The 19587-nt window shown below is 40.1% G+C and overlaps 1 protein-coding gene across 2 annotated transcripts; it reads right to left on the reverse strand.

Annotated features, from left to right (window-relative positions):
* Positions 1-1651: 1651 nt before the first annotated feature.
* On the reverse strand, positions 1652-19581 carry MEX3C (mex-3 RNA binding family member C). 2 transcript variants are annotated; one of them, XM_005865265.2, is made up of 2 exons: positions 19031-19581; positions 1652-4667 (listed from the first exon to the last, which is right to left on the reverse strand). In XM_005865265.2, exons 1-2 carry the CDS (start codon positions 19038-19040, stop codon positions 3445-3447), a joined length of 1233 nt encoding a protein of 410 aa, XP_005865327.1. In that variant the 5' UTR covers positions 19041-19581; the 3' UTR covers positions 1652-3444. The 2 variants fall into 2 exon arrangements, with proteins under 2 accessions (XP_005865327.1, XP_014394361.1); XM_014538875.1 differs by lacking the exon at positions 19031-19581 and adding an exon at positions 8621-9949.
* Between the last annotated feature and the right edge of the window lie 6 nt (positions 19582-19587).

Below are 19587 nucleotides of genomic sequence, written 5' to 3' on the forward strand. Positions count from 1 at the left end.
AACCAAACCAAATGTTTTCTTCAGGGTCACACCTATTCTCCAAGGTTATAAGATGGAATATTGTCAAGTCCTCAGTACATCTGCCTAATTCTCAGTTATTCACATTGCAGATTATCCAGTGTGGGGCTTCGCTCTCGTCCCTGGGAACACAGGCCCGAGAGGTGCCTGGAGCCTCTCCCTCCACACTTCCACAAAAGAAAACTCACTCAGGCACGAGGAAGGCAGACCCAGACTTAGAACTTGCTTAAAGTGTTGATCTTGGCTGACATTAATTTCCGCTGCCAAAGAAAGCCTTCAAAGTAGATTATTTTTAAGGTTTTGAAAGATCTTGACTCTATCGTGTGTAAAAGTTAAGAAATTCATATTTACTAGTTATTCATTTATGCTGGAATTGTAAATTCCAGAACACACCCAAATAATTTAACTTCCATACTTGTGGAGGCTAATCCTAAAATTAGCAAGATGATTCTGGCAAAATAATTCTAGGGCAATGATTTTGCCCACCTTCGAATCTATGTATTCCAGCCTTCTAGCCCCATCTAACACCAACAATGAAAAGATTTACTATGGGTGTGTAGTAAATACCTCTAAGTATTAAGAATGAATAGAAAGATCTTTATTCTTGCTTGTTAAAAAATGGTAACAATTTACTCAGCCAGCATCATTAATTTCATCAATGGAATAAATATTTTAGTCAAAAAACCTTAGCAAATCAAAGTTAAATATAGAGATGGGAAATGTAGGCTTACAGTTACAAGTACATGAAAGAGTTTATTCTTGCATTATGTATTGTCCCATTTCCATACGGAACGTAAACCTACTTTTGCCCACCCCATACATGTACTTTCCTATTAGGAAAAAAGTTCATTTTATATATTTGGTGATTAAAAAGAAAAATCCTCTGCCCTGGCCATTGTGGCTCAGTTAGCTGGAGTGTCGTCTTGTACACCAAAAAGTGGCAGGTTCCATTCCGGTCAGGGCACATACTGAATACGGTTATGGGTTCAATCCCCAAGTGCAGGAGGCAGCTGATTGCTGTTTCCCTCAAAGAAAAAAATCCTCAACAAAGGATAGAGACTAAATCATCTAAGTTGGATTCAGGGTTTTAGTTAACATATAAGAAGTCATTTATTGCCCTAGCTGGTTTGGCTCAGTGGATAGAGCGTCAGCCTGCGGACTGGAGGGTCCCCCAGGTTTGATTCCAGTCAAGGGCACATGCCTGGGTTGCTGCTCGATCACCAGTAGGGGGTGTGAAGGAGGCAGCCAATCAATGATTCTCTCTCATTGATGCTTCTATTTCCTCTCTTCCTTTCCCTTCCTCTCTGAAATCAATACAAATATATATTTTAAAAAGTGATTTATTATTTTATTTATAAGCTTGATAGCTATGATTTGTGGTCAACTATAAACGTGCAACTAAAAAAACACCGTAAATTAGCTAAATCTAATTTTACTATAATGTGACACCATTTAGAGGCTAAATTTAGATATGAACACAAGGGACACATTAAACACTAACAACACGCTAAAAAAATCCCAAGAACATAGGTAGCTGGAGAGGGGAACTTTGTAAAAGGAAATATTCAATTTTGGTAAATAGTATCTTCCAGTCTAAACTACTGATTACATGAAAAACACCAAGGAGAATACATTCAAGTTAATGGAAACAAGTCTTTATTAAGTAACTTTTAATATCAGAAAAATAAAACTCTTATAATTCTCTTTACAGCAAATATATAATATCAGTGCTTTGGCCATCTTAAGTTAAAGGCCCTTTATCATAAAATATATGGTTTTAAACTTTACTCAAATTGAATTTATAATCCCTATAACTTCCCTACATATACATAACAAAAGAGTAGTAAAATTAGCAAATACTAAACTATATTGATAATTTATCATTCTTAGTTTGTGGTTTTAGAAACAGTACACGCACCTAATATATATGTCGATTCCTTGGCTTATTAGTTGCAGTGTACAATGCAACAAAATACAAAATACATGCTTGGCGAACATTCGTTCATATCTACAAGACGGCGCTAAGGATTAGGTTTCAATACTGACATTTAACTATCCTACAAGCAATTAGCATTACATCATAATATGCCATCAAGGCAATATTTTTTATACTGAAAAAAATCAAAATGAAAACCGTTATTTGTAAACTTTTATACAAAATGTAACTCTTCAAGTGAAAATAAAAAATAAAATTTGTCTATGTACTATTCAATACACATAGGATTTCAATTTTTGTTATACTGAGAAAAAAAAAAGCTTTTTTTTTTTGGTTGGGAAAATAACGCTTCAAAAAATAATTAGTAGAAAAACCCATCAGTATCATGTTTTGTCCTTTCAATGCCAGCATAGATTTGGGAACATACTGAGGATGAAGTTGCAGACATCCACAGGTGAAATGTAAAAGTATCTTAAATCTTCCCTTGTGATTAGAAATAGTTTTGAAATGAAGTAAACTGATTGGAGGTCATCACAGCTGCTTTTGTGAATTATACTAAGGGCATTATTCTCCCTCTCTCCCTCCCCCTTCCCTAAATTACTAAAAAATAAAAATATATTTATAATGTGCAAGACAAATATGGATTGAACATAAAATGTTTCACATTTTGATCTAGAGTCTAAAAATAATCAATAGCTTGATTAGACTAATGAATGGAATGTTCGTATCCTCAATTAGCCAATATAGGTGAATCCCAAAACCCTTCCTGAAATGGGAATACCCAGGTGGCCATTTCCACATTCACCGAGGGAGGCAATGGGTAGGAATTCACAATCCACACAATTGCCACAATTGCGTTCCTGATCCACTGATCATACCAGCTGGGCGAGATGAAGGTCAATGTAGCAGTTTTTGTCCCAAATTATAACCAGTGATTGAGTAAACTGCCACCAGCCCTATTATTACCAGTAATTAAGTCACAATGCACTAGAAAGGTACTTGCAATCCTGCAGAATTAGGCATAAGTTGCTGTAAAATAAAAAACAAACCTGTTTTGTCAAAACTGGCAGTGTAAAGAAGGCAGCCCTGGAAGTGTCTGAATCATCTGTAATGCCAAGTACCCTCCATAAACTCTTAATGTGGTTAGGCTTTGGGACCAGTTTTGAAATCTTAGACGTATACTTTTCTCGTAGGCTCACACAACCTGTGATGATCTTCACTCAAGCGAGTTGAACTTCAGCAATTCTTATACAAGCTATGTCTCTGGGTCTATAGGATATTAATAATTCAAACCAAACTAATAGACAAGAGACCACTTAGGTTTAGTGTTACCATAGCAGCCTTTTATAAGTTTACTAACAACTTTAGCCTAATCCCAATAAAGCCTGATAACAGTCATAAGAATTCATTAGGAAGTTTACTGGGGTACCATTATACCCATGCCTTTACGAGTCCATATAGAGATATAGTATTTATGTATATATATATAGTTAAGAGTGAATTTGGATTGCCTGAGTAACAGCTGTCTGGCAAACTGGACATGATGGCGTTCTCTTTTCACAGATCTTGTTGGCACATTCCATGCAGAAGAGGTTGTGGCCACATGGAACTAGGGCAGCAATAACTTCATTCTCAAAGCAAATCACACAGTCGTGCTTTCGTCTTGATTCTGGAGGTGAGCTAGAGGTGGAACCACCGTTGGAAGAGGAGTAACTATTGGTACCATTAGAAAAAGCAGGGATGTATATTGGAAGGCCAACATGGTTGCCTGTACTAGGTGGGTCGCTCCTAACCCTCCGAGCAAGTGGGTGTTCAATGCTCTCAGGGAAGGTAGGAGACAGACGAGGAGTAGATGGCTGACTTCCTCTACGCTGAGTCTTCATGTTACCAGAAGGATCACTCCCGAAGCCGGAGAGTGGGTTAACTGGTTCAAATGGAGTCCAGATAGTTTGCGCGGATGTTGGTAAGGAGTCAAAGGCAGGAGAATCAACTGCGAGATCTTCTGAGCCTACAGATGGCAGTGCATCTCCAAACCAAAAGTTCCCTGTGCTGAATGGGCTCGTCGGACTGAAGTCAGCCAGCCTATTGCTTCCAAAGTAGGAATCTGTGGAACCACTTCCCAGAGAACTGGAGCTATCATTTCGATAATTGGAGATCATCCTTGCACGGCTAGGAGGAGCTGGATTGGAGGAGAGCCACGCAGAGCTAAGAGTGCCACTTTCAAAGCTGACATCGGTACCATTGTAATGGAAATCGTTCTCTTCATTGAGCTCAATATAGTTTCCTGTGCGCATGGCAATATGCATTTCTATTTCTTCTCGCGCTCGGTCAACATTTTCAGGCATCCCTGTCACTTCAAAGACAGGCTCCTTATCTCTGCTCGGAGTTACTATGTATGTGTGGGTCTGCTGCTGAATTCTTTTAATAGTTGCTCCTTTGGGTCCAACTACTAATCCTACCACACGATATGGGACCCTCACTTGAACGGTGGTTTGGCCGGGCAGATTAGGGCTTGACAACCCTCCCAGGGCAGGGCCGTTTTTGTTTCGAGATGCACGAATCATGGAGAAGTGCTCTGCAGCGGAGAGGATTTCTCTTTTGGCCATGGCGACATCTTCTTTCCGTCCCGTGACAACAAAAATGGGCTCTTCACCACGAACGGGGGTCTTGATGTACGTGTTTGTCTTGGCTCTCAGTGCTTTAATTTTACAACCTGTTAGAAAGAAAATATGTCATAAGAATCAGCATCTACTTAACAACACTGATAAAGACAAACCACAGAGTGCTCCTTTCGAGCTGAACATCTGCTCTGGGCAGCTGGAGCACTCTATCCAGCAAGCTGTACATGAGTAAACTACCAAAGCTTTAGTAGTTTACTACCCTGCAGGGTACTGGTGGCAAAGAAAAACCAGTCATGTATATCGACTGTCTCATTTAATCTACACAATAACTGTAAGAACTAAATTATTATACTCCTTTTACTGAGAAGCAAAATAAAGCACACAAAAATTGTATAACTTGTCCACGTTCACACAGCTAGTAAGTGGCAGAGCCAGAGTTAAACCTACTCTGACTTGAAAATCTGTCTTTTTGTTAGTCCACGAACTTCAAATTTAACACAACTATACTGTACGACACTTTCACTTCCACTTAATTATCATTTTAACATGACTCTTTCCTCTGTAAAGCTCAATTGATGACAATAGCAAAGTGCTCATGGCTAGTAGGTCATCTCCCGTTTGCTCCCATCAGTTGAATTTTTAAGCTAAGTTTCACATAAATCAGTGAAATATGAATAGAAAAGACACTGTATTTGCATAAAAAGTCAAAAGGGTAAAAAAAAAGTAATATAGAATAATAACTTTGTACTCACTATAAAATTCTTGCTAAATTCAAAATAAATATTGGAAACTGTATGGAACATAGGCATTGGATGTGGTTTTATTGAAGAGGGACAATTCTGGTTAGCAGACCCATTCTCAAACAAAAAGCTTTGGCCCCAAAGCCTAAGTATATTTAAGTTAAAACATCTAAGACAATATGCCTAACTACACATGATTCTTTAATCAACTAGTTGGAGTATTCACCCATTCGAGTGCCAACTGTGTAAGATTAGAGGGCTTCAAACTGTAACTTAACATGTCAAATACACCACCACAGCATATAGCTTTCCAAGATTTCTTAACGTGAAAATAGATTTATTCCCATGAACGTATCATGCCACTCCTAGTTCCTCAAATAAAGAAGTCAGGTGCTGTTGAAGATACTCATCACCATCTGGGCAAGTCTTTTTCTTAAATTTTCCCTTTTTAATTTTTTTTTGCCCCCCAAATATATTCAAGATGTACTAAAGTCTTTATATACATCATTTTTAACTACATAACTGCAAGTTTTCCCCAATAGGTCTCCTTGCCTCCAGTTTGCCTCACGTCAATTCAATCTACTGTCTATGTTCACTTCAGTCAAATTATGCTTTCTCTAAATAAAGCGCATCACCTGATCATTCTTTTCATAAAGTGTTTTAATGGCTCCCCTTTACCTTAAATATGGCACACAAGGCCCCTCATTGCCTGGAACCTGAGTACCTCTCTAGCTTTATCTCTTTACCACTCTCTTTCCCATTCCCCCCATAAGCTCTGCAGTGCGCGCTACCACACTAGACTCCTATCCATGCACCCCTGCTTGCATGACTAGAATGCTGCCCTCCCCGCCTCTTTACCTCCCAGTTCTGACTGCTGAACTCCCACCAGCCACTCCGATTTTACTTTCGATGCCTCACCTTCTAAGAGGTTTGTGTGCCATTCCTAAGCATTCTCAAAGCACTGAGTGGTTTGACTGTAAGTATATGTCATGGGTGGCCATACATTTGTTGAAACAAAGATCACTGTTTTTCTATAGAACAATACTGGGCCTTTCTTATTCGTACTGCTTTGTAGCTAGTCATTTTCTGCTGAGCTTTTCAAGACTTTCATATTCTGGCCTCATACTACTAATCCAACCCTTCTGAAAGGAGTTGATTTTGCTGACTTCAATTATAACATAATCAACCTCCCTGCAACTTTCAGATCTCAACCACAAATGGAGGTCCTGTTCTTTCCAACATCTGCAGAACTCCGCAACGGCAGCTTTCTCGCTGCTGGGTCCTAGGTCTCTATCATGAAAACACTCGGAGAGTTAAGTATGTAACTGTAAAACAGAAAGGTTTTTATTTATTATAAAGAGTGCTGCTGTAAATTGATCAGCCTAAGTATTGGCCCCTTTCCACGCTTAAGAAACTTTTCTAAATAAATACTTCTGAGGCTATAATCAACCATCAGTTGCTGCTTAGAATACTTTTTGTTTAATACCTAGTAGGCATATTATTAACTAAGAAAATATGCTTAAAGGCACACAGGACACTATCTGGCCTATGGTTAGATCTAATAAATAGGTGTTTAATATATGGCTCATTAGGAAGACAGAAGGTGAACATCTTGAGCATGGACTACTTCTGAGATGGGGGAGTAAGATAGGCCTTATACTGCCCAAAAGGGTCATGAGCATACGTTTTGCAGATGAGGGGAAAGTGATAACAGGAAGATAGCAGAGCCAGCTCATTATAAGCTACTGCCAACAAAAAAACAGAAGTATTTCTTCTCTCTCTACAGTGAACCTCATCAATCATAACCTTGTTTCTACAGGAAATATTTAGAGTTCTAAACAACCAGCACACGATTTCTAGAATACACATACATTCTAAAGGTGGGGACAATTAGAATTGACAGACTTCTAAGTAGTTGACACAAACTAAAGGAGAAAAAAATCATTTTATTATTTTTCAGGTGGAGATAAAAAGCTTTTTTGAGTATTTTAGATTGAGTTTGTACTTGAAAATTCAAAGATACTAAAAAATCATAAAAGAATATATAGTCTCAGAACAGCACAAAACTCAGAGCTATAAAAGTACTGATAAAATGCACTTTAAGAAAAATCGTTGCCTGGCAAAAGTCACCCATAACAAGGTTAAAACATTAATTATTTACAACTCATACTATAAATGGCTAATTTTTCTCTTACACACATACTCCACCCTACATATGAAAACACCAAAACCCAACAGAAAAATATGTAAAAGAAACAGTTCACAGAAGGAAATACATAAATGGCTCTGAGCACAAAAATTCCCATTTTCATATGAACTGAGGTATCATTTTCCACCTGTAAGACAGTCAAATATCAAAAACAGTGCTAGGAAGAAATGGGAAAAAGACCCTGGTTTAGCTGCTGAGAGAATAGACCGCCCAAGGGCACTTTGCAATGTCTATCAAAATTATAACTGCAGGTCTCCCTTTGCCCCTATAATTCCACTCGTAGAATTGATTCTGTGGAAATACTTGCAGAAGTGCAAAATGACCTTTGTATTATATCGTGCACTATGGTTTGTATTAGTGAGAGGCTGGGACGGCCACATAATGGAATATTGTGCAGTCATAAAACTGGTTGACTTGGGGGACAGCACAGGAAGGAGGCAACTTCCCTTCTACACCAATTTTTATAAACTTTGAGCCATACAAATGATTAGTTTTTCAAAGGTATGATTAAATTAGAGTAATTAAAGGAGCCCTCTCCAGTTTGGCTGTGGATAGAGCATTGGCCTGTGGACTGAAGGTTCCCGGGTTCCATTCCGGTCAAGGGCACGTGCCCGGGTTTTCGGGCTCAATCCTTAGTGGGGGGAGTGCAGGAGGCAGCCGATCAATGATTCTCTCTCATTGTTGATATTTCTATCTCTCTCTCCCTCTCCCTTCCTCTCTGAAATCAATAAAAATATATTAAAAATAAATAAAATGTTACATTTTATTAGACTTAGCATATCAATATATGCTATTTACCTCGTACTGAGATTACTATATTTTAAATTGTATAAACAACAGGGTAAATGATTTCATATCCTCAAAGCTGAAAAAGCTTTTTAAGACGTAAGGACTAACAATTATTTTCTTACAACTACAGATAAAAATACCAAACAAGCTGTGTACCAGCCTATGTAGAGGTTAAGAACTAGAATCACATCAGCTTTCAGGGTTCTAAAAGTAAATTCTCCAAATAAAAAGTCTCCAATTTACCTCCCTGGTGTAAGAGGAACCCACTTCTCCTTTGTCTATCACTGTAGCTGGGGTTGTGTTTCACCTTAAAGCCCTGTAGCTGCAGCCAGAATTCTGATCCTCTCACTCCCTGGAACAGCAGAGATCCTGTCTTGCTTCTCAGGATAGAGCCTCTCCTACCAGCTGCCTCAGCGATTAAGAGGGAGACCGGGTCCTCTGTGGCTGGGTGAGGACTTGAAAGAACTGAAAGGATGGCATCTTCAGTGCTTCTCAAACCACTATGGGTTTGCATTAGCAACTTAATGGGTTGTAATCAGCATTAAAAAACAAACAAAAAGCAAAACGAAACCAAAAAACCAAGAACTCAATGTGTTCCAAATGTTTCAGTAAAATATGTGTACAATGGGCTTCAATGTAAAATGTTCTTTTGCTTGGGGGATGGGGGTCAGAAAAGTGTAAAACCATTAGACTAGATAAATCTTTCAGGCCACGTTTAAATTCCATTAAGCGTGTGGAAGGATGTACTTATAACAAAAGAACCAGATGAAGAATTAGTCTGCAACTTAAATGTAATTACAGTCCAAATCAATTCACATTAAAAATAGGAAGATTAACCAGATAATCTGGGCGGGCCTGACCTAACCATGAGTTCTTTAAGGTTTTCTCAGCTGGCCTCAGAAGTCACCTACCTTCTCCTAGATTGTATCATCTCTGAAACATGCCTTATGCCTGTTCCTCTTCTATCTCTGCTCAGGTATTTCCCTACATAATCCAGAACACACTCCTACTACTCCCCACCCCCTCACAGCTTCTGAGTAACAAGCATGGCCATTTGGAAAAGATGAGATTGTGTGTGTGCAAGGCTCTATGAGCTCAAGAATAATATAACCATAGGTAGGACTCTTATTACCACAGCTACTACACAGGAATCTGCCAAGGTCCAGTTTAAAGGAAACAATGTCAGGAGCACAAAACTGAGTATCTACAGGCCTGGGTTCAATCAGATCTTTCACCAGTCACTAGTGGTTTCAAGTGTTAGGCCATTCAACCTCGAGGTCCCTTCTAATGCTTATATATTTTTTTTACCAAGTCCCTCTACTCCTAGGAAATACAGTCACCTCTTTGTTCTGAAGTCTAAAAAGCATACATCTATTCTTCTTTTCCTAAGAAAAGGTAGGTTGGATAATGGGTGAGGAATTATGATTAAAGATACTGTCTTACTTGGTTTTGCAAAAATTAAATAAAATAATATATTAAAAACGGTTATTACAATGCCTATTATTCAAGTAGGTGCTCAGTTAAGGGTAGCTTTTTAGACCACCTACCCCACTTAAAGTATTTCATTAGTGCCCTAGCTGGTTTGGCTCAGTGGATAAAGCATCGGCCTGTGCACTGAAGGGTCACTGGTTCGATTCCAGACAAGGGCACATGCCGGGTTGCGAGCTTGATCCCCAGTAGGGACTGTGCAGTAGGCAGCTGATCAATGATTCTCATTATTGATGTTTCTGCTCTCTCTCCCTCGCCATTCCTCTCTGGAAATCAATAAAAATATATTTTTTAAAAAGTACTTCATTAGTAAATGAGACAATAGGCCTAACTTTTAAATAATAAAAATTTGTAGTGCACTTTTCAGTTTTCCAAACTCACCTGTTTACATTCTCATTTAATCATAACAGAGTGCTTTCGGAAGAGCAGAAAAGAGCCTAAGTGAATTGCTCAAGATCTCCTAACTGGAAGGTCAGATCTCAATCCCAAGATGTCTTAACTCCATTATCCTCTCACTAAGCAAAACATGTCTTGTGAAATAGTAGAAAAAGGGGGAAGGGAGTCATATTATTGAATGCTCCTCCTATAAATAAAAGGCTAATATGCAAACTGTCCCCTTGGGAGTTCGACCACTTGCTATGACATGCGCTGACCACCATGAGGCGGTGCGGAACGAAGGGAGGCCCCAGCCGGCAGCTGGCGGAAGACAGGCCCCGATCACCAGCCAGGCCTAGGGACCCTACTCATGCATGAATTTCGTGCAATGGGCCTCTAGTTTAGAGGGGGAAAGGCAGGAACAAGCCAAAGGGGAGGGGAGAGTGGTGCAGAAAGGGGAACAGTTATATAAAACTAGAGGCCGGGTGCATGAATTCGTATGTGGGTGGGGTCCCTCTGGGTGGCCTGCAGGGATTGGGGAAACCCAGTCCAACGCCGCCTGCAGCTCCTACCTCCACTCCTGCTCATCCCGGCCCCACTGTGCCTGCAGCAGGCTCGCCAGCCATGAGCTCTGCATCTGGTGCCCTCCCAAGGGGAGTGGCCTGTGGGATTGGGCTGAAATTGGCTCTCCAAGGGGTCCCAGATTGCAAGAGGTGCAGGCCAGGCTGAGGGACCCCCCCAGTGCACGATCAGGGACTGCAGGAGGGCTCCAGGGCGTGTCCGGCCCATCTCACTCAGTCGAGATTGGCCTGACCCCAGCAGCAAGCTAACCTACCGGTCGGAGCATCTACCCCCTGGTAGTCACTGCCCGTCATAGTGACTGGTCAACTGTCTGCCCCTTGGTGGTCAGTGCACATCATAATGAGAAGTTGAGCAGCCTTAGCATATCACACTTCGATTGGTTGTTTGGTTGTTCTGCCCTTTGGTTTATTTGCATATCACCCTTTCGTTATATAGGACTAGAGGCCCAGTGCACAAATTGGTGCACGGGTGAGGTCTGGCCGGCCCAGCCCCATTAGGGGTGGATCGGGGCTGGGCCTGTTGGGAAGAGGAGACGGTGGGAGGTTGGCTGGCCAGCCCCGGCCCCCAATTGGGCGGGTTTGCTGGCCCCAGTGGGCATCATAGCAATGTGTCATTCCAGCGTTCCTGTCGCTGGCTTTTTATATATATATAGATAAGATCCTTTACCTCCTAGGAGAGTCTAGACCAGTGGTTCTCAACCTTCTGGCCCTTTAAATACAGTTCCTCCTGTTGTGACCCAACCATAAAATTATTTTAGTTGCTACTTCATAACTGTAATGTTGCTACTGTTATGAATCGTAATGTAAATATCTGATATGCAGGATGGCCTCAGGCTACCCCTGTGAAAGGGTTGTTCAACCGCCAAAGGGGTCGCGACCCACAGATTGAGAACCACTGGTCTAGACAGACTCCTTGAACTTTACAAGGAACTCAATTTCAGTATTGTATCTTCAAAAACTGATGAGTATCAGAGTAAATTCCAGTAAGAATGTTTCTTATGCATACAACTTAATCTAATATTTAAATAACTTACTTAGATTAGCAATGCAATGTATTCCTAAATCACAATAGCTTTCCTTTCTAGGGTTCAAATGTGCATCTTGTAGCTCTTCTAGTCAAAATTTTCTGAAATTTTTAAAGAATTGTACATTCTCTTTAGTTATCACTATGAAAGCAACTCAAACAGCTTCATTTATGTGATTTCAGTTTTGCTTATTTTCAGTATTCATAGACATTTAACACCTTAAATCAATTAGCATCCACTGCCCTTAAAAAAAAAGAAAAAAAAAAAGGCAGTTCCAAACAACTTGAGGTTGACTGGCTCCTTAGGCAAAGGGTTAGAGATAAAGCAAGAGGGAAGAAACCCTAATACCACAATATGCAAATTAAAACAATTAATGAAATGATAAATTTCTAATCCAGCAATTCAGTTCAATAAAACAAACAGGAGTAAGGATGCAAAGATGACAAGATTCAGTTCTGCCCTCTGACTTGTATCAGCTTCAGGCACCAACAGGATTTGGTGTTATACATGTTCATGTACAGATATTGATCTGTCATTTTCTCTGTTTATACTGTTGGTTGGTGATGTTGTCAAAGTCTTCTATATCCTTGCTGACTTTATTTCTGCTTGTTTTACCACTTATTGAAGATAGCAGTGTTGAAGTCTCCAATTTTATTAGGTTGAGACTCTGGTAAGTTATTTATTATCTCTGTTGATCTGTTTCCTTATCTGTACAGTGGAAATAAGAATGGATCAAATGAGATAATACACTGTCTGACACACATAAATACTTATTTTTAAGCATTCTTATTTATTTCTTAAAATCTTTATTGTTGAAAGTATTACATTATATCCCCCCTTTCCTCCCACTGACCCCTTGTAGCCCGTGCCCCCTCTTGCCCCAGGCCTCCCCACCCTATTGTCTGTGTCCATGGGTTATGCATATATATATATACAAGTTCGTTGGCTGTTCTTTTCTCACTGTCCGCCTTCCCTGAGGTTCGACAGTCTGTTCCTTGCTTCTATGTCTCTGGATCTATTTTGTTCACCAGTTTATTTTGTTCATTAGTTTCCACATAAGAGTGAGATCATGGGATACTTGTCTTTCTCTGACTGGCTTATTTCACTTAGCGTAATACTCTACAGGTCCCTCCATGCTGTCTCAAAGGGTAAGAGAGCCTTCTTTTTTACTGCTGCATATGTGCAAATGTAAAAAAATAATAAAATGAATTTTCTATAGGAAGTTAAAAACATTTAAGGAATACTACTCCTGCCCTGGCCTGTGTGGCTCAGTTGGTTGGAGGATAGTCCTGGACACAGAGAGGTCACAGGTTGGATCCCCAGTCAGGGCCTGTATAGGAGGCATCTTATCAATGTTTCTCTCTCACGTGGATGGTTTGAACTAGTATCTGCTCAGAGTACAAATCCAGTAGAAACACAAATTACAAACTTTACTTATGCTTCATATGTACTTTATTTCTTATACATTAAATTGTATAGTAAATTTGTACTAACAACATCTACTCAAACTTGATCCTCACAACAAATGGGGTGGGTTGGGGGGGCAAGGAGGGGCCAGGGAAAGCAAGTGGATGGAACAGGTTTTTTTCCACAAGAGGAAAAACTGAACTCAGTCGATGTTAAGTGATTTGTTCAAGGTCATAGGCAACAAATGGTGAAATCCGGTCTCCATCAACATTTCTAAGTCCAAGTTCAATGTCACTAAATGGTGCAGGTGGAAAGGCAGGAACAAGCCAAAGGGGAGGGGAGAGTGGTGCAGAAAGGGGGACAGTAATATAAGGTCAGTCCACAGCACACACACTTTACACTGGTAACCTCTGGGGAAGATTTTCTAATTGTTTGCAACCATTCCCTCACCACTCTCCTCTAACCATGCTCAATACTAACCACTTCATGCTTATCTTCAACTACACCTGCAATTTTCATTAAATAGTCTTATTAGTCCATGATACAACTACTTATGGTAAAATCAGGCTTCCCTGCATACAATGAATTGTAGTAACTGCTTATTGGACAAAGGCAAAAACCATGCCCACATGAATTGTTCTTAAATCCCAAACACTGGCATGAAATAAGTGCTCTAGTTATGGTGTGTAACTTAAAATTCTCAAAATCAGTCATGAAATATAGGCTTGAACTTGAATGCTATTCAAACAACATCAGGCTGGGCATAATTCCTTCTTATAGTTGCATGTGGTAATACAGTATTAGAAAATTATTACGTAGGCTTAAACATCAGATTTAATTTTTATAAATGTCTATATGGTACCTAGTGGTAGCATGGGAAAAAAAGGTAAAAGCCCACAAATTATTATTTAAACCTATTTGGGAAGCATTAAGATGCAGTTTAATAAAAACATCACTTTAGAATCACCTAAACATCAATGGAGTTCTAAAATTGATCGTCCATAATCTATTTAGAGTCTCCTACAGAAGTTTTTAAACTGCAAAGTTTTTAAACTTTCCTATTTAATATCTGATGATCATTATGTTTTTTTTCAACTTGAGTTTAATTTTAAATCACAAATCCTCCACTGCATAAATGACATTTTAAAAAATCTTGTAACCATCCCATAGATTAAAAAATAATACTCATGATAGTCACTATGGCTGTTCACTAATGTTCTGGCTCTCTCCTGTGGGCACATGGTTATACTGCACGTTCTTTTAATATTACTTTTTAATCCTCACCCAAGGGTGTTTTTTTCCATTGATTTCTAGAGTGGAAGGGGGGGGGGGGGAGAGAGAGAGTGAGAGAAGGTGGGGGAGGGAGGGAGACTGACCTGCTGGAGAACCTGCAACTGAGGTACATGCCCTGACCCACAATTGAACCCGCGACCCTTGGGTCTGCAGGCCAAAGCTCTAACCACTGAGCAGCAGGCCAGGGCTGTAATGAACTTTCTTGACCACCTGAAGTTACGTGGGGCCAGACAGCTTGCTTTGATAATCATTACTGCTGGGTCTGACATTTAAAGACCAGCATGTGCTATGCTAACTGTCTCTCGTCCCTCTGGCCCAGGGGAAGACCAGCCAACACTTGAGATGTTGGTTGCTTCATTGGCCTGTGTCCCTGAATGACTAAAATGATCAGAGCCCTTGTGGAGAGAAATAAACCTTTGTTGTTTTAATATTGAGAAGTTGGGGTTCTTTGTTACCACAGCATAATTTAAACCTATCTGGACAGAAGTGCCATGTAGCTGACAGGCATTGGGACATCAGATGGTTCTAGTTCTATCACATGAAAAGAATAAAATGGGTGAAACTGCTAAGCAAGCCAAGGAAAGGTGAACATGATTAAACAGGGTGGTTCAAATTAATTTCAGATTTAACTTAACAAAAGTAATATGTGCTTATCACTTAGTTGGATATGTATCCATTTATTTGTGCATCACTCAGAGTTTCTTGATTACACCCAGCCGAAGAAGAGGAATCGGAAGCCCAGGGAGTTTAATGAACTTGTCCAAGGTCATAAAGTGAGTTATTGGCACATAATAGTCAGAATTTAGGAATTTTAATTTCTGATTTCTGGCTCTTTCCAAAATACCACAGTTGAGCAGAGACCGTTAAGGGCAATTTGAAGTAGTTTACAACATGCATTTTTCTATTAAAACATACATTCTAAAACACTTTGTATTCAGCTTTAAGGCAAGATATTAAATTCTTTAATTTGTACAAATATCAAATTTATTCAGAACCAAATCCATAAAACATTAAGCACGATCCTATAACTACATGCTACCTTTCTTTGAAAACAATATGTAAGAAGAACGACCTAGAATTCCAACCCATAAACATTGTTGAATATTTATCTAAATAAAAATCTCTCAACAGAGTAACAGCACTCAAATACTTGACTCCCTGGGTCACTTTTAGGTTGTTGGTAATGGGATATAAAATACACCCTTGATTTACTTTATTTTCCATTTTCTCCCTAGTGAATCAAAATAGTTCATTAGCAGAATACGTCAGGAAGATAAGGCAGTAGACTACCCATCAATTTACAAAACAATTACAATAACTGAACCTTTCTCAAGGGTCCGAGGTAATATAATTATCAACTAAATTTAAATTTGAAAGCCTAAAAAAGTTCAATATTTATTTTTAAAGCTAGTGTGTATATACACACAAATTAACTTTCTAAACTATAAAATGACAATGAAATTTAATTAGACTCATAGACCTAAGAATATTAGAATAACTTGGCCTTCTGAGTAGTAGAGATACCAAAATTTTATTAAGGTAATTTGAATAATGATGATATTTTAAGTTATGCATACTAGAAATATAGTATCCCAACTCGTGATTATGGCAGAAATTAACCCAAAATATTATTAATCTTTGGGAGCAGGATGCTTCAGTACTGAGGCAGCAATGTAGAGCGAGACCTTTATCTCTGACATCAAACAAACTGGTCAAATCCAAGTACCATCGCTTGAGCAAGTTACCTTTCAGAACTTCAGTTTAAATGGCATGAGGAAAGCACTCGGCCTTCTCTATGAGTATGTTAACAATCCCCCCCCCCCCCCAAAAAAGAAAAAGACACTGTGCTTTATTTAGTATTATCCTTAAACTGAATAATCTTCTTATGAGATGTATATTTCTTCTTGAAGAGGGAGTATTTGTATAGGAAGACTAACACTAAACATGCATATACCTTATTTTAACTGTGTTAGAGCTTGGTCCCAACCCTATGAAACTGGAGACAAGAGCAGCTCAATAAAGGAAAACATTCCAAAAGGGTCTAGCGCAGTGATAGCCGAAGTAGGGTGCAAGAAACTCCACTGGAGTGCAGAAAAAATAACAACTCCAATTTTCATTTTCTCCCTCACTCTTAAAAAGCTGGAGATGACTTTTCCAGACTATGAGGCTAGAAAACACATATACCACCAATTAAAGTCACTAATGAAACTTCTTAAACAGTAGTGACATAAAATGTTGGGTTTAGTTTTTTAAAAACCAACCGAATTTATGACACCAAAATTTATTTATAATATAGTTAAGAATGGGTCTATTGTTCTACTTTAATTCATTTTTTAGTCTAACTGGATATCAATGATTGTGCAAATTAGGACAGTCTGTTGACTTAAACCTGTTAACCACTGTGAATGTGTCTTGTAAATACCACATTTTAAAAAGTTAAGTCTTAAATCTGTTAGGTTTACTTTCTATGTCTATGTTCTAAAAGTTCTTTGATTACCAATAAGCCTCTTTAGTTCCTGGCTTTATTTTACAGTATTGTTGGTTTAAAAATGAAATGCAAGGTTTAAAAAATGGGGCCAATTTAGCATTTGTAAACAACCACACACTATTGGGGATTATAAATATGAGGCCAATACTCTGCCAATTTTCATCACTAGCCAAAGCAGCGGGTTGCTTTATTGAAAGACACTGGAACCAGACAGAGGCCATCTGCATGAGCTGCTAGTCTCTCTGACTCAGAATTCCATTTATCCTGCTCTTTGCTTTGGAGCTGAAGTCATAAATGTCTTTATCTGTAACATAATTATTTCCAAACCCAATTAAGAGATGTCAAACAGAAAGTTATGACTTCCGGTAATGAATGAAATGGCAGGAATAGAAAATTCTTCAAGATGAAAATTTAGTTCATTCAAGGCAAATGAATGAAATGACTTGCCTTGTTTATTCACTTGGGGAAAGGGAAATGATCACTGTAAAAGGATGTAGAAGTTGTCCACTTCTCCTGCAGGAAAGTACAAGTTTTACTATGGTGCTGCTGAGGGGGTGGGAGTGGCACAGGGGTCAATGTTGAATGGTTCAGAACAGCAAAAGGGCAAGACTTTTTGCTCTGAAGATAAGATAGAGGATGATGACATACTTTTTACAGTACTGTGAATTCTGGGAAAATAATAAGGAATAGTTCGCAATTCGTCTCCATGTCCTAAGACACAGATTCACATATCCTTATTAACCAGTAAAGCAGAGACCTAAAAAGAAAAACGAAATGCTTTCTCTTGTTTGCTGCAGTTTATTAGATGGTACAAAACAAAAACTTGGAATGAATTCAGTTTACTTTTAAGTAATGGATTTGTATAAAGATAACAGTTTGTTCAATTAAAGACCATTTCATAGTGCTTTAAAAGGATCTAATACAGAGAAGAAAAAAGTTTGTATTAAACTAAATATACAAAAGATGTCATTATCTTGTCCCTTAGTAAAACTAGCATGTCAATGTTTTCCTTTGACATCCTAAGCTGTCACCATGAGCACTGTTACAACTTGTGCTCAGAAGTGGCATCCTAGCAAGGGGGTAAGAGTGTGTATGGCCTAACACCTTCCCAGCTTTTCACCACTCCCCTTTACAGAGCTTAAGCATCAAAAAACAAAGACAAAAACCCCCAAACCAATGCAACTTTCCAATCAGACCTAGAGATTACTCCTCCACACCACTCCTGACACTGCTCTTCAGGCTTCCATCTCCATTTGTTAAAGCCCTGTCCATGCTCTAGGCCTTCCAGGGTTGATGTTCTCTTATGTATGACTTTTGTTTGTCACACATTTACAGGCAGTGCCATTAACTACACATCAGTTTAGTGACATTCCACTGTTTATTAGAGTGTTAGCTTCTCAAGGCCAGCAACTTCGAACCAACCTTACATTCCCAACTGCCATAAATAAACTCTGCCTGGCACAGTTCTTTGATGTGCTTAATTGAATGGCCAACTCATTCTGGACCCATAAATTGAGATGTTATAATTTTAGCCTATGTAAGGTGAAACAGTTCCCTCCTGGATTAGTGTCGTTAAGTATTGCAAAAACTCAGAGCATGCAAAAGTTACTTATCAAACTCTAGTAATAAACTCGCAGTTGAAAGGCATCAGCTTTGAACAGTGCCTGTAAGTACCAATCATCAAGGGCCTGAAATAAGCTATCTGTCTCCTCCATCCAGATTTCGGATGGGGTTTTCTGACTAACATCCTGGAGGGAAGACATGAGCCAGCTCTGCTATCTGAAACCACCATTTCCACAGACCTCCTATGTATGTGCACTTCAGACCACTTGGGGAGGATGAGATCATTTCGGCAGCAGCGCCATCGCTCCTCCTTATGTGACCCCAACCATGCTCTCAGCCTAGCAGCCAAGATCCGTGCACCGATCAGGCAGACCCTTCCTGTCACAAGGCCGCTGCAGGCAACCTTGAACCCGGGGGGAAAAGCTACACCAGGGCCCCGGACCTTCCCTTCCCCGAACATGTCGGACACGGAGGTACTGGGCGTCCCCTTCCCCCACCTTCACACATCGACTCCAGGAGCCGGAGACATCGGTCCTTTGTCTGCACAATGTGGGAGGAGTCAGTCAGCCGCGCTGGTGTGCTGGCAAGTGGGAAAGAGAATGTGCCCCAACGGGACAGATGCCTCGAGTTCCTGAACTCCAGGGCCTCGCCGGTCCGTTTTCCTTCCCCGCGTCCACTTCAGTGTGCAGAGCGGTAGGCGATGCGCCTCTCCGAGGCTTAAAACGCACCGGAGGAATAGACTCCATGGACTGAGATGAGAGCGAGGCTGCACCGCCAAAGCCAAGTTTCTGCAGGGCGGCGGGGAGGCGGGGTGGGGGCGAAACCCACCGCTCCAACACCCCCTTCCCTGCAGCATGAACTGTCCACAGGCCTCCGTGCCTGCCCCTTCCCGTCCCTGCACCCGCTGCTGCCAGGGGAGCTGCGCGCTTTTCCAAGCCGGTCGGGGAGCCAACCTGCCGCCTCGGAGCTTTCCGTGCACGACATCGACCCGACCTTTCACCACCCGCCGAGGTTCCTGGGGCCTCGCCAGCCCGGTGTTCCACGAGTACGGCCC

The sequence above is a fragment of the Myotis brandtii genome, unplaced genomic scaffold (genome assembly GCF_000412655.1).
Source record: "Myotis brandtii unplaced genomic scaffold, ASM41265v1 scaffold200, whole genome shotgun sequence".
NCBI lineage: Eukaryota > Metazoa > Chordata > Mammalia > Chiroptera > Vespertilionidae > Myotis > Myotis brandtii.